The 15,201-nt window shown below is 50.7% G+C and overlaps 1 protein-coding gene across 2 annotated transcripts; it reads right to left on the minus strand.

Annotated features, from left to right (window-relative positions):
• Positions 1 to 3,030: 3,030 nt before the first annotated feature.
• On the minus strand, positions 3,031 to 8,229 carry Nhlh1 (nescient helix loop helix 1). 2 transcript variants are annotated; one of them, NM_001436947.1, is made up of 3 exons: positions 7,918 to 8,229; positions 6,966 to 7,068; positions 3,031 to 5,167 (listed from the first exon to the last, which is right to left on the minus strand). In NM_001436947.1, the coding sequence occupies exon 3, from the start codon at positions 4,995 to 4,997 to the stop codon at positions 4,596 to 4,598; it is 402 nt and encodes a 133-aa protein (NP_001423876.1). In that variant the 5' UTR covers positions 4,998 to 5,167; positions 6,966 to 7,068; positions 7,918 to 8,229; the 3' UTR covers positions 3,031 to 4,595. The 2 variants fall into 2 exon arrangements, with proteins under 2 accessions (NP_001423876.1, NP_001099440.1); NM_001105970.2 differs by lacking the exon at positions 6,966 to 7,068.
• Positions 8,230 to 15,201: the final 6,972 nt, after the last annotated feature.

The raw sequence follows: 15,201 nt of genomic DNA on the forward strand, positions 1-15,201 counted from the left end.
TCTCACCACCCTCAGGCCCTGAGGGACCTGGGAAGGGAGGGGCCCCTAACCCTTCTGCTCTCCAGCCTGGGAGGGATGGAGATGCTCCCTGAGCACAAGGCATAGTGCTCCCACTTAGAATCACACCCTGGACCCTGGGGCTTGGGTTATAATATCAGTCTATCATCATGGGAATCACGTCACCTTTCTGGATAGGCACCTGTCTTTGAAACAAAGGTTGTTAGCAGGCATGGTGGCACACGCCTGTAATTCGAGCTTTCTGGAGGCAGAAATAGGGAGGTGGCAAGTTAAAAGTCAGCCCGGGCTATTTTTTTTCCTTTCTTTCTTTTTTCAGAGCTGGGGACCAAACCCAGGGCCTTGCGCTTGTTAGGCAAGCGCTCTACCACTGAGCTAAATCCCCAACCCCCAGCCTGGGCTATTTACTGTGACTTTGTCTCAAAATAAGTAAATAAATAAATGAACAATGAAAGTTGTTAGGCATATACAGCGGTGCATCCTTGTAATTTTAACACTGGGGAGACTGAGGCAGAAAGATGGAAAGTCAGAGGCCAACCTGAGCTACAGAGATACCCGGTCTCGAATTTTTTATAAATTAAAAAAAGGTGGGGTTGGGGATTTAGCTCAGTGGTAGAGTGCTTGCCTAGCAAGCGCAAGGCCCTGGGTTCGGTCCCCAGCTCCAAAAAAAAAGAAAAAAAAAAAAAAAAAAAAGGAAGGCAGGGAGGAAGAGAGGTAAGGAGGTGGGAGGAAGAAGCTGGACCCAGTGATCTTCCAGGGTCTGTCGGACAGTAGTCATTTGTAATTCTCAGATTTCCCTGGTCTCAGTTCATCCCACCCTCCTGCCAGGCTCTGGGCATAAAATATTTCACCTAACTCACGTAAGAAAGCAGACATGAAATCTTGGGAGTTCCTTCTTAGCACTAAAGATTTATTTTATGTGAGTATATTGTTGCTGTCTTCAGACACACCAGGAGAGGGCATCAGATCCCCATTTCAGATAATCATGAGCCACCATGTGGTTGCTGGGAATTGAACTCAGAACCTCTGGAAGAGCAGTCAGTGCTCTGAGCCATCTCTCCAGCCCCCCTTCCTAGCTCTCATCTAAACCCCTCTTGCTAATGGCATGTGGTAGTCATCCCTCAGGTACCGCAGGATGGAGGAGGTTTTCTTCCCACAGACTTTGCCTTCAGCCCTTCTCCATGGCCTCAGGTCAGGAAAAGCTCTCCCAGGGTCTCTACCCAGAGTGTTTCGTCTGAAGTGGGAATGTGCTCTAAGTGTCGCTACACAGACTAGATTTTTCCAGCCTCTCTGTTTGAATTCCTCTTTGTAGGACCAGGCGATTCTGAGGCTCAATGATTCCAGGTACTACAAAAACCGCAAAGTTTTACTTGGAATTAAAATCTATTATCCTATAGCTCCGATTCAGTGACCAGGAGCTATGCACAGAACATCCATTTCTTCATTTAGTATTCGAAGAGGAGAATGGTTTTACCTCTAAATCTACTCTTTGCTTGCTTTGTGTTTGAGACAGACTCCCACATATCGTAAGGCCTCAACTGTAGCTGAAAGAACTTTGATCCAATGGCCTCTACTTTAGTGTGCCAGGATTAGAGGTGTCAGTACAACCCCTTTTATGCAATGCCAGGGAACAAACCCAGGTTTGGGGCCTTGCTAGGTATACACTTTACCAACTGAACTGCCCTTAATATATACTGTAAGTTATATATATATATATATATATATATATATGTGTGTGTGTGTGTGTGTGTGTGTGTGTGTGTATTACACACACACACACACACACACACACACGCCTAAATATACTCTTTTTTTTTGGTTCTTTTTTTCGGAGCTGGGGACCGAACCCAGGGCCTTGCGCTTCCTAGGTAAGCGCTCTACCACTGAGCTAAATCCCCAGCCCCCTAAATATACTCTTATCAAGAAAGACAAGTATGTGAGGCCTTTGGTCCCATCCTCAGCACCAAACCAAAAGTAAAATGAAAGTCCAAATGTGTCTTCTGTTTCCCTTGTAGAGTGGCCTCCAGACATTTGCCCTTTTACCCATGGGGTGGGCCTCCCTGTTTCTCAGTTTTCCTGTTAAGTTAGGGGATCCAGAAGAGCAGGACCCATCAGACGGGGTCATTTCAGGGAGGTCGGCTATAGCAGTAAACACCTGCAATATCAGTGCTTGAGAGGTTACCAAGCAAGAAGATCGAAATTCAAGATCACCCTTAGCTATATGTCAAGTTCAAAGCCAGCCACAGGTCCATGAGACCCTGTCTCCAATCAACCCATCCCCCAAAAGAAGCTACATCTGGGGTCTGGGTTTTAAGTGTGTCCCTAATAACTGTGTGGCATTGGGTAAGGTGTTCTCTGGGCTTAACTGTCTTTACAAAATGATTTTAGGGACTTTCTAGAATCCCTCGGATGCCAGCTCAGCACTTTTCCCACTTTGGTGTTTTGGGCAGGAATTGGGGCTAAACTGGATTCTAGTCGGGGCTAGACTTGCATCCGTGACTACCTGCTTCAGTCATACGAGCCCAGCCACTCAGCACCACCCCCTTCCTCATTATCTCAGTGACATGTTCTCCATCACACTTCCTGTAATGCTGGGAAGCATACACCAGGAGCTGAGGTTCCAAGCAACTTTGGCCCCGCCTAGAGATGCCAAACTAAAAAGGGAACGTGTCAATGTCACGCCCTGGCTTTCTCCAGCAGCATGGACACAGGGACACAGGGACACAGGGACACATGGACACAGGTTTAACTTGGATTCCATTAGGACACTCAGCTGCCTTCTCTCAAGACCACAGGGAAAAGGACCTGAAAAGCAGAATCACTCCATGAATGCTGACGATGCATACCTTCTTTTTCTCTGTAGCCCCTCTTCTTCGTCTTCATGCACCACATGAAGCTCTCGTGATACAGATGCTCTCGGAAGAGGCTTCCACAACCAGGACTGCCAATACCCAGCCACCCTACATAACCTGACATCAGGCCAGCTTCCCAACACAAAGGAGCCACAGCCATATCTGGTACTAGATCGAGGTCACTTTAATTTTTCTTTTTGTAAGAAAGTAGGAATGCAACCAGACAAAGACTTCCACACAGGACACTAGACACAGAGCCCGGGGTCTGCTCCTAGTGATATTGGAAAAAGCAGGGCTGGTAAAGAGGAATGGAGTAGATAGGACTGAAGTGGGATTGTCAGGATTGGGGGGCAGAGATTGAGAGAGACCCCCGGAAGCTGGGAGGCTGGGAAGGGGCACTATTCCAGAGGAAAGGGGACAGAGACAGATGGAGCTGAGGAAGGCGTACCAGTATGGTGGGTGAAGGGATCCCCACCCCCACGCTTGCACTGGAGAAGGAAGAAGTGACCCGGGAGAAAGCAAGAGGACCCTAGCTAGAGCTCGCTGCAAGGAGCCCTCCTCGCCCTACCCCAAAGTGCATAACTCGGTAATAAATAGTAATATTTATAAATAAATAAATAAATAAGTGAATAAATAAATACATAAATAAATATCCTTGTAGAGCTAGGAGTTTGGTGTGAGAGTGGACGGAGCAGAGAAAAGCAGTGACTTCATCTACAGGGAGTCTAAAGCCCAGAGACCGAGGTCACAGGCTACAAGGGCTGGTAGGCTCAGCAGCATGGGGGGGGAGGGGCACCTTCCTGCCCACGGCAATTTAAGAATGGAAGGGGGAAATGTAATAAGGCCCTAGATCCTTCGCAGAGGGCAGTCGCAGGCATCCTCCTGCGTCTGAGGGAGGAGCTGGTGGGGTTCGCATGTTTTCAAGGGTCCACTGGGACAGAAGCAGCGGCTGAAGAGCTGCCCCACTCAGGGCCTGAGCCTTCTGCAAGGTGCCCTGGGCTGTTTGGAGGTGTCCTCCTTATCCCAGGGCTGAGGTGTTCCTTTCTCTAGACAGCACAGGGAAAGGGAGAATTCTGGGATGGCAGGTGTGGGAAGGGACCCGGGGAGTGGCCAGTCAGCTCCAGGAAGGCAAGGCACTCACTACCAAGTTAGATCTGAGGTCTATATATCCTAAGCCTCAGGAGCAAGAGAGACAAAGGGAAGAATTTTCCTATAATCCCTGGCTACCCAGGAGTCACCTCCCTCATCTCTCTGCCTTCCCAAGAGTCCATGCCCTCCCTCCCCCACCCCCGCATGGACAGACAAGTCTGGGAGTTAGGAACCCCGTTTGCCCAACCTCTGCTACTAGTCAGTTCCCCTTCCTATTCTGCTGAGTCCCACCATTGTCAGAAGACAGAGTCAGGGTCTGGGGTCTCTGAAAACTTGGACATGGGGCAGAAAAGGCAGCAGCTGAGTAGAGGCTAGGCTTAGTTAACCCAGCAAGGACTCCATTCTGACCACTCTGACAAGCAACCCTGACCAGCTAGGCCCGAACAACTCTCTGAAGGAACCCTTAAGAACATCCTTCACATTCCTGGGCCAAAGAAAAGAAAGTGGCCTTCAGGACGGACGGGAGCCTGGTGCTCTGGGATGGGCAGCAGCCGGCCATTCTAAGTAATGCATGGTGACAAGGGGCTCTGGAGAGGCCCAGGGAAAAGGGGAGAATCCAGGGCCGGATTCGGACTGAGTTCAGACATCCAGCACGTGGTTCAGGTAAGAGATATAGCAGATGGCCAGGCGCAGGATCTCAATCTTGGAGAGTTTCTTGTCCGGGGGCAGAGTGGGCAGCAGCTTGCGCAGCTCGGCGAAGGCCAGGTTGAAGGCTTCCACGCGGATGCGCTCCCGCGTGGCGTGCGCTGTGCGGTACTTGGCCGTGGCGCGGCGCCGGCGCCTGCGCTCCTCACGGCTCAAGTGCTGCAGGTCTTTGCGGCCGGACTCTCCGAGCTCTAAGCTCCGGACCTGGCCCACTCCCGGATCGCCCGATCCAGCACCATCCGGGCCCGGCCCGCCCCCACAGTCGCTAAAGCCCGACTCGGTCTCCGAGTGCGTGGGAGGAAGATCCAGCTCCATGGTGTCGGAGTTGAGCATCATGGTGGAAAATCCACACCTATGGAAATGCGGATCCTCTCCCCACCCCTCCCTTTGGGAGCTTGAAAGAGGGTTGTGAGAAAGGCAGGAAGGGCCTCGAGTGCTAGGGTCTGCCACTGAGCTCTGGAAAGCAGTTACTTCAAAGTTTCATGGTCAAGATTCCAGCCTGGAGCCTGAAACAGAGAAAGACAATTGAGAGACTGCCGCAGAAGGTGTGAGCAGCTCACAGAGGGGCGCCGGGGTGGGGGTGGGGGTGGGTCAGGTCGGGTCGGGGTCGGTGGGGGTTGTGGGGGTGAGTTGGGAGTCGTGGTAAAGGAGAGCAGAACTTGGCTTCAGAGTGGTCCAAGGCTAGAAAAACCAGCAGGTTGGAAAGAAGCGGGAAGAATAACAGGAAACAGAAAATCCTAGGAAGGACAGAGCAGGCAAGCTAAAACTGAACGAGAGGACCAAAGGCTAAAACTGCTGAATTCCTACAAGGAAACAGAGAAATCCTTCAAGACACTGGACTTGGCCATCTTTTCTTGAATATGAGAACAGAAGCATAAGCAAAAAGAAAAAGAAAAAAAAGTCGACACCAAACAACTACAGAGCACTGAAGAGAACGATTCCCACAGTGGAAATCTAAGCTATGGAATAAGGGAGTGGTCACAAACCAGGATTCTGGTGATAGTTAATATGCAAGGCATATAAAGAGGTTCCTAGGCAAGTGTGGCAGCCCCAGCAAGCAGAAGGCTGAGGCAGGAGGATTGTGAATTTGAGACTATCCTAGATAGTCAGTCTCAACAAAAAGGATAGCCCAGAGCAACCAAAATATCGAACAACCTAATTTTAAATGAGAAAAGGACTTGTACAGTCATTTCTCCTACGATAGTACACAAATGGCCAGCATACATTTGTGAACACGTGGCACATCACGGATCTCTAAAAATGTGAAGCAAACCACAGTGAAACATCACCTCATATCCACTAGAGGCAGAGAATGTATTTAAAAACAAAACAACAACAAAAATCTAAATCAATGTTGACAAGCGTATGAAGAAATGAGAACCCTTGTCTGTAAAGTGGTACACCTACTATAGGCAAAATGGCCTGGATGTTCCTCAAAAAACTAAAAGCGGAAATACAGGATATTCCAGGACTCCGGAGGGATTGGTAGGTGAATGCTCATAGCAGTGTCAGAAGCAACTCCATAGCCCACCAGTGGAGGACTGGACAAACACCACGTAGATACAATGTATACATAATGATAAACTGCGAGCCTAAATGAGGATTCCTGTTGTACTGCAAAGGAGACTAAACCTTGAGGACATTGCACCATGGGAAGTAAGCAGTGACAGAAAGACAAATACTGTGACTCCGCTCATGTACATTTTTAAAGTAGTCTAATTCACGGAAACCAAGTGGCTCCATGGTTGCCAGGGGCTGCTGGAGGGTGAGGTAGAGGGGGGCTAGCCATTCTTAAACAGTATAGAATTTCACATTCACAAGGTGAAAAAGTTCTGGAGATCAGTTTCACAAAATGACAATACATTTAATACACTCAGGCTCTATACCTACTTGTAGTGATGGCAATTTCGTTATTGTGGGGTTTTTTGCATAATAATAAATAAAGAGAAAGGCAGAGCAACAATGGGGGGTGCAAACCTTGGCTTAGGAACCTTCTGCACCCCAGTTTCTTGCTGAGGGAGGGGGCAAACCCAGAGATGGCTGTGGTCGAGAGGGCTGAGATATAAGGACCTTGGCATAGGTACCTTGGTTCAGCTCCCTCAGAATCCCTCAAACTCCCCAGCGTCACCATTTCAGACGTTAGGCCCTACTCCCCTGCCCATTAGAACCGAAGAAAGGTATTTCTTCTCAGTACCAGCACCTGCTCAAGACTACCAGAGGCCCCAGCTCTGTCCTTAGCACATTTAGCCCTTACTATTCCCTGGCCTTCTTGGTGATGCTGTAAGGAAGACTTGAGAAACTCACCCCATAGTCCGTGGCATGGCCTGTGGAAGAAGACATAAGCTTCTTGGAGCTCAGCTAAGTTTGCCCGTCTCATAACCACTGGGCCTTTCCCAGTGAGTTTAGCCTTGACAGGGACAGAAAGAGAGAGAGAAGCTCTTGGGATCCTTCCCAGCCGCCATCCCCAGCCCTGGCTCTAGACAGCTGACAGCTGACACACTCTCACAGGAGCCACCCTTGCTCCTGGGCTTGCCCCACCCTAACCCACAGAAGATGAGTTCAAGACCAGAACAGTTCCTGAGCTCTTAAGGGGACGCGCACAAGACCACCAGCATCTGATGGTGGAGAGACACCTACACACCGACTATGACATAAAACAACCTAGTTAATGCTGAAATTCTGAACATCCTCCACATTGTAGGGTCCAAAGGAAGAGAACAGAAATAGCATAGAGTGTTGGGGGAGCATTTCCGATACACATTCAGTGTCCCTAATTTCGTACTCTCGAAGTGAACTGGAACCAAGAGTTCAGCCTTGGGGTTCCCAGGATATCTATCGCAAGCAGATTCCCCCTCTGCCCAGTCCCCTTGTTCCCAAGTCCTCCATCTCTCTCTGGTGTCCTCCCTTTCTCTCTCCTGCTCCCCATCTGTCACGACCCATCTCCACCTGCCCCTCCCTTCTCCCCACCTCCACTCCCAGCAGCAGAGTCTATAGTCTATATTCTCCTCAAGTCTTTCCTCCGTGTCTGCTCTCAAAGTCTCTGGCTCCGAGAAGCAGGGGAGCAACAATTCCAAGCATCCAATAGGAATTCTCAGCCCGCTTCCTCCAACCGCCCCTCACAGACGCTGCCCAAAGAATCCAAGAGAAGTGGGCAAGAAAGAGGCAGAGATGGAGAGAGACCCTTCCTGGGAGGGGACTCCAGTCAGAGATCAGGAGGGGCGTGCCCACCCTTCCCCAGTGCATGGCTTCCCCTTACCTAGAAGGACTCTCCAGGAATCCAAGGTGACAAGTGAGGGGGACAGCAAGCGAGCGTGGAGAGCCCCAGTCTCTTCTCGCTGCTCAAGGGTCATCTGTCTGCAAAGTTAGTGAGCAGTTTCTAGAGCTCTTAGGGGCAGCTTGTTGTGGCTGAACAGGATCCAGGACGGATGAGAAGGGTACACATCCTGAAGGCCTAGGCAGGAGGGATGGCCTCAATCCGGAACTGGAGTCACTCACACGCACACTCATACGTACATGCACACACTCACACACCCACACATTCACACACTCACCGCACATTCACACACCTGAGCTGGCCCAGCCTTCTGTGTGTATTTATACGGAGATACACACACACCCCCAGCTCTCTATTGGCTGGCCCAGGCACCCCCCCCTCATCAATATTAAACATCCAGGCCAGGCAGCCATTGGCAGAGGGATCTGGGAACCCCTTGGGAGCTGGGGGTGGGGGGCTGGCCCTGGGGGGGGGAGTGGGGGAGCAGGGACATCTGTTCTCCATGCATATTTCATAAGTAAGAAACAGAGAGCTGGGGAAGGGGTGGGGCTGAGGCAAGAGCCAGGGCAGGACCACAGATGAACCCCCTCCATCTCCCACACTAGAGGTAGCAGGGCAGAGACTCCAAAGAAGCTGCGTTTAAATGTATTAGTTTCATTCTAAGTCCCAGCATGGCTCTGACTGCCCCTTCTCCGTCTCCCTTTTCCTGGGAAGAAGGCTCTCCAAAGTACTAGGAGAGAAGCTATGAAAAGACTAAGTAGCCAGTAACCTGGAAGTCCTTCCCCTAAGTAAGTTCTCACACAGATAAGCGCCCAGAGCTTAACTGGCTGCCTCTTGCTGCTGTTCAGGTCCTAGCCCTTGTCATCCTGGGACTTCGGCAACCTGATCATCTCTCTTTCAGGCCCCAGTCTACCTACCCCATCACCAGGCCAGCAGTGAAGTCAGATTCTGGGTGGAGACCACCACAAAGAATTTTTCTAGGCTGGCCAGTCCAAGCTGATCTACAGGGAATCAGGGACTTGGGAGGGAAGAGGTAACAGGAGAGGGAGGAGAAGATCCAAGAAAGGCAGGGCAGAGATTGGAAGGACCCTAGGAGAGAAGACGATGCAGCCTGCTAAGTGTGCAGACCATCAAATGAGCAACAAGAAAACCAGATACAAAATTGTGTGCAGAGGAACACTGATTACGTTCACGTCAATAGCTCCACCGCCTCCAGGGTTTGTGCCTGCTCATATGTGTGGCTCTGTCTGTGTGGGTGTGTTGCAGGGTGGCCTGAGAGGGGAGCCAGTTTCTGGGGACTAAGGGAAGCACAGAGAAAGAGTAGGCTGGGTTTCAGCATGGAAATTCTCCTGTGTATTCAGTGGTAGGACATCTTCATTGAGCCTCAGTATCAGAGACTCCGGGCACAGTGAGTTACAGTAAAAGGGGCTCTGTTGGCTGTATAAACCCTGGACAAGTAATGACCTTTGAGCCTCAGTGTCCTTTTTCTTTAAAATAGGGTAAATTATAACTGTGTAGGTTGCCATGGAGATCAAGTGAGATAATGCTGGCTGTAGGGTAGACCCTGGTAGGAGCACAGACGATGGGAAGGATTTGCTACTTCCCTGTGCTTTCTCAACCTTTTCTGGGCTTTCTCCAGGGTGAGGCCTTCCCTACAGGGAGTCCTATAATTCCTCCCCAAGCTCACCCTCCTCTCCCCACCCCCAGGCCTGGGAGGTGCCAACTCCCACCTGGGCAGGCCCAGACAGGTGCCCAGGCGCCAGCAGATGGGCTGAGCTGGAGGGGAAAGAAGGCCTGAGGAGGGGGTGGGGGGGCAGGGGATCAGGTGGCGGCTTGGTTCTTGCATCATCATTGCCATGGTGCTGATTAAAAACCAATCTCCACCTAATGAGCCCCCAGCAACAACAATCCTACTTCCCCACCCTCCCGCCCTCCAACCCATCCAAGGAAGTGGGAGAAAGTGTCATGGGGGAGATGGGAGGCGATAGGGAGAAGCCCAGGAAAATGATGGAGACACGAGGAGATCCTGAGACACGGAGGAGACACAGAGAAGTGGGAAGATGTAGTCACAGGGGGACAGCATAGGGGAGACAGAGAGGTTGGGAAGGAGGATAGGGCCAGGTTGTCAATTCTTTGCAGAAGGTAGAGATGTAAGGTGTGTGCGTGTGTGTGTGTGTGTGTGTGTGTGTGTGTGTGAGAGAGAGAGAGAGAGAGAGAGAATGAGAGAGAGAGAGAGAGAGAAAGAGAGAGAGAGAGAGAGAGAGAGAGAGAGAGAGAGAGAGGCAGGCAGAGAGACAGACAGATGACAGACTTGGGGAGAAACCTGAAAAGGGAGAGTGCTATGGAGAGTCAGATGGAGGGACATATTCAGGGACAGAGAGATGTAAGAAAGTCTGAGAGAAGGCCTCGAGCAGAAAGGAAATGCAGATATGGAAGTAGAATGCAGACAGTTGTCAAGAAGAGAAAAATTGTGGGCTAAAAGGTAGGGTAGGGAGTCACAATAATCAAGTATTACCATGTCATCCAAATGGGGGATGGAGATCCCAACAGGTAAAGAACACAGAAGAACGTTGACAGAGCAGAAAGCAGTGGCAGAAGCAGGAGCTGAGCCCCTGGTGCCAGCCTCTCCTCTTACATGCTGTTTAGCCCAGATACTTGCAGCCCCACAACCTCTGTCCCTGCAGCATCCAGCCCTAGCTGTCCCATGTACTCAGGGGACTATTTCTTCCTCCTCTGCATCTGTCATCCTAAGATCTTAGACTCCGGGGACTCCCAGGCCCAGGCCTTACTCAGGAACTCCTAGGGCAGTTGCTGAAGGATAACAAAGAGGAGTTGCCAGCATCAAACCGTAGAAAGCACTGTGAGCACTGAGCCCCGAGTCTGTGGGACCTGAGTCCAGGTCCTTGTGACCCTGGAAAGTTATGTAACTTTCAATGGATCCTTTTCACTACCTGTAACATGGGCATAATGTCACCTTTGCCATAGGGCTCTTGTGACACCCAGTGAAACAGTTCACGGGAGACTCCCTACACCTGCATGGTGGTCAGAGGGTTTAGAAAATTTCACCCATATATGTGTGTAAGAAATATGACTGAGGGAAGCTGAGGAGAGCTCTCCATGTTGGGAACTCTCTCTCTCTCTCTCTCTCTCTCTCTCTCTCTCTCTCTCTCTCTCTCTCTCTCTCTCTCTGTGTGTGTGTGTGTGTGTGTGTGTTATCTGCAAGGGAAGACAAGAGGAGCAGGCCTTGGGGATGGAGAAAATGATTATACCTTTGTGGTTGTTGTTTTGCATTTTATAGAATTCACTTTTTCAGATTGTGGTTCACAGATTTCTCTCCCTCCCCCAGCTCAAAGGGTAGGTTAGACACAGGGGCTGGGGCTAGTCCTTGAGGGTAAGGGGAGGGCCTGGAGAAGCTGGGAAGCAGTGGGCTTGGCAGGAGAGGGGATGACATATGTGGGGAGCCCTGGGGACCCAACCAGGCAAACTGGCTGGCAGGGAGAGCAGACTGTGTTAACTCTTGCTGTGCCATACCTACCACTTGACCCTTCTCTGAGAGTGGGCTGTGGTTGAGGTGTTGTTTTGTCAGTGGCTGGAGGTGTGTTGGGACACAGGAGGCAACACAGGCAGGGAAGCTTGGGCAGGAGCTACCATCACTTGGAAACAGCAGCAGTGTTTTTGTGTCTTCGCCTTGTCCTTGGTTTCCACATGGTCTCTGTCAGTCTGTCTTGCTCTGTCTCCACCTCTCTGTGCCTCTAGAAGGTAACAGCGGGTCTCCACTCTGGCTAACTACACAATCTGTCGCTCTCTGTGCTGCCAGCCCAGCTGGAAGTCCCCCTTCTCAGCACCCAGCCCAAGCCCTCTGCCCCTGGCCTCCTAGGCCTTTGAGCCTTTGTCTCCTAAGGCGGCCTCCCCTTTCTTCCTCTCCTCACCTCTCCTCAGCTCAGAGCCCATCTCCAATCTCATTACAGCCTCAGCCTCCAACCACTGTGCCACCCCCACCCCCAGCCTCTTCTCTTCCCTCCCCCATCCATCTGTCTTCCCTGAAGCTCTCGTCTTTGTGTCCTCCCATCTGTCACCACCAGCACTGGGCCTACTCCCCTCCGGGCCACACCCGCCTGGTCTTTCTCCCCTCGGACTCAGTTCCTTCTCTCCCTTCCTCCTTCAGTCCTAGCAGGAACCCTACTTCCTCTGTTTCCTTTCATAAGCTGCTTTCTCAGGATCTTCTTTCTCCCTCACTTGTTTTTAATCCCAGCTCTCTATCATCTCTGACCATTCCTTGTGAGTTGGGGGAAGAGTGCGGACTCCAGGGTCCCAGCCCCTAAGCCCTGAGCAACCACTTAGTTGGGGCAGAGGATGGTAATGTTGGCTCACAGTTGCATCAGCTCAGGTGAATGGCTCCTTAGGCCCCCTGAGATGACCCTCCAGTTCTGCTGTTTGTGGGTTTGGGCCCACGGCTTCCACTGCTCTTCTCTACCCTGAAGTGTGAGGTTCCTCCTCTATCCCCTGAGTTTAAGTTCATGGAGAATAAAAATTTATCCAGGAGCCCATTGGATCCCTGGCTTTCCAAGGGCTCCAGATTCTCCAGCCTTTTATTTCTTCTGTTTTATTCCTTTTTTTCCCTCCCTTCTTTTTCCCCCTCCCCTCTCTCTTTATTTCTTTTGAGGAAATGATGCCATACTTCCCAAATTTCTATTGTTCCTTTCTAGTGTTGATCCTTGTGCTGTCTCTGAGAGTCCATGAATTGATCATCTTTTCAACCTTCCCTGAGGGCCTTAGGGACAAGAGGAGGCTAAACCCTCAGTTGTTCCTTCCTAGAACCAGACAGAGCCAGTTCGGACTAGAGAGCAGTCTCTTGTCCAAGTCTACACTCTACAAAGAACACTGGGGCCCAGAGAGGGGCAATGCCCCTCCCAATGTCACACAAGCAGCAGAGCAAAAACTCTGGTTGGTCCTGACCTCTTAATAACGCATGAGGCTTTTCTCCATTGGCCTCTGAACTCGGGTAGAACTTATCTAGAACTGATCTGGTACGGAGCATACACAGCCTTGCTGGGTTATCCTGGGTCATGTCCCTTCCCTATATCTAAACTTCAGTCTTGAAAAGATGCCATATCTCTTATGCTTTAACCATGCATGGGCAAACTGCTACTCCTACAGCCAGGCCCAGCACTGGCACAGATCTAAGACATTCTAGTCTTATCTCAGTCTCTCCCTATTGTCCCTGGACAAGCAGCCTCACTCCTCTATGCTAGCTGCCATTTATCAAATCAAACGAGTTGATTCTCTGAACAGGGTGGTGACTACCTGTAGCTCCAGTATTCAAGATACTGAGATACTGAGGCAAGAATGATTGAGTTTGAGGCTAACCTGGGCTATCAAGAAAGACTATGTCTAAAAAAAAAGATTTCTAAGGTGCTAGAAATTATAAGTCCCTGGATACAGGGAGTATGGAAGAAATTAATAAGGGAGAGGAAGATCTCTCTCTCTCTCTCTCTCTCTCTCTCTCTCTCTCTCTCTCTCTCTCACACACACACACACACACACACACACACACACACACACACACACACATGAAAATGCCACAACTAGTTGCTTTGCATGCTAATTTAAAAAAAAAAAAGTTGGCTGTGGCACATTCCTTAAAACCTACCACTCAGAAAGTACAGGCCTGTGGCCTGTGGGACCTAATTGCCCAGAATATATGGGGAAAGGGTCGAGAAGAGCTTCAACCCCAGATGTGTCACAGGAGGACAGCAGGCACTGGCTCCCTCCCCTCCCCCAACCTGGCGCCAGAAAGTCGTCCCCACTATCAACCCTAGTAAGAATTTATTACCCTGAGAGTTATCAGGCCTCATCCTTGTTTGGCTTTATAAGATTTTTCCCCCCTTCGAGCCCCCAGCCCCTTAGTATGCAGATGAAGTATCTTCCCACACCCCTGTCCTGGCCAATTGTACATGGTCACACAAACCTTGCCCCAGACACTGTGCCCCCCCCCCCCCCAGAGGGATTAATGCCACCTTCTCCCCTCCAGTTAAACTAAACCAGTTCTCCAAAGCAGTTCCCAGGATGTATATGTCCTTTACTGGTACACTCTCTGCGGACCAGGGGCCTGCATTCCACCCACACACCCTGCTAAGCTTCCCCAGGGCAGAAGCAGACATGGAGTGCAGGTAGGTGGATCTCTGTGAGTTTGAAGTCAGCCTCTTCTACATAGCAAGTGCCAGGTTAGCCAGGGCTAAATAGTGAAACCTTGCCACAAACAAACAAACAAACAAACAAACAAACACATTCCCTTGAAGGCACAAAGTTCTATCGAATAAGGAGGGATTTTAGTATAGAACAGAGTGTAGATGTTTAAAAGGTTTGGACCGTAGATAGCTCAGCTGGTAAAAGTATTTGCCATGCAGACTGGGCCACCCTAGGTCCCATGACAGGAGAGATTCGACACCCCAAAGTTGTCCTCTGACCATATACATGCTGTGGCACACGTGTGCACACACAAAGAACATATCTCCTCCTACAATGTCCGTTTGGATAGCAACCGAGAAGTTAGAAAAAGAAGAGTCACCTCTTTATTCAACCAGCAGGAGGGAAAGCCTAGTTAGACTTGAGGGAGGAGGCGTCCCAGTGGTCATTCACTGAACTTGCTACCTGGGTTGGAAGAGCAGGGTCAATATGACCCGGCAAAAGCAGGGCAGGAAGGAAGCCCTTAGGGAATGGAAGGGGGCTAGAAAATGAAGCATTCCAGAAGGCACTGGGTGATGAGGCCTGTCTAGGGGACAGCTAAGGTATTACAAACTGTGTGGCCCCTAAGATGCTGCAGGCCATGGGCTAGCACAGTGGTCTGAGGAGTGAGAGTCTCGGTGGCCGTGCTTTCTACGGAGCCTGACTTCTGCAAAACCCATGAAGTGGGTGGGCTCTGCTGTTGTTGGCAGGGAGGTTGGTGTGGAATGGTGCAATATGGAGGGAGCATGGAAGACAGAACACGAGCTCAGATTCTGTGTTCTCCTTACCCCCCCTCCCCCCCAGATCTCTTGACTCTGCCCAAGCCTGTTTCTCTGTTTGGCCCCCTCTCTGGTACCCAGCCGAGTCCGCACTTCCTGAGGCTGCCAGCAGGATGAGGGAGTTTACTGTTCAGTCCGCAGGGAGACCTGTTGGCCAAGGGAGGCATGGAGCTGGTCCAGACTATGGCAGCAGCTGTGTGCGGCTCCCACCAGCGCCAGCACAACATACAGCTTTTCCAGCTCCAACTGGGGGCTTGCAGGG

Source organism: Rattus norvegicus, chromosome 13 (assembly GCF_021556685.1).
Source record: "Rattus norvegicus strain SHRSP/BbbUtx chromosome 13, alternate assembly SHRSP_T2T, whole genome shotgun sequence".
NCBI classification, from domain to species: domain Eukaryota; kingdom Metazoa; phylum Chordata; class Mammalia; order Rodentia; family Muridae; genus Rattus; species Rattus norvegicus.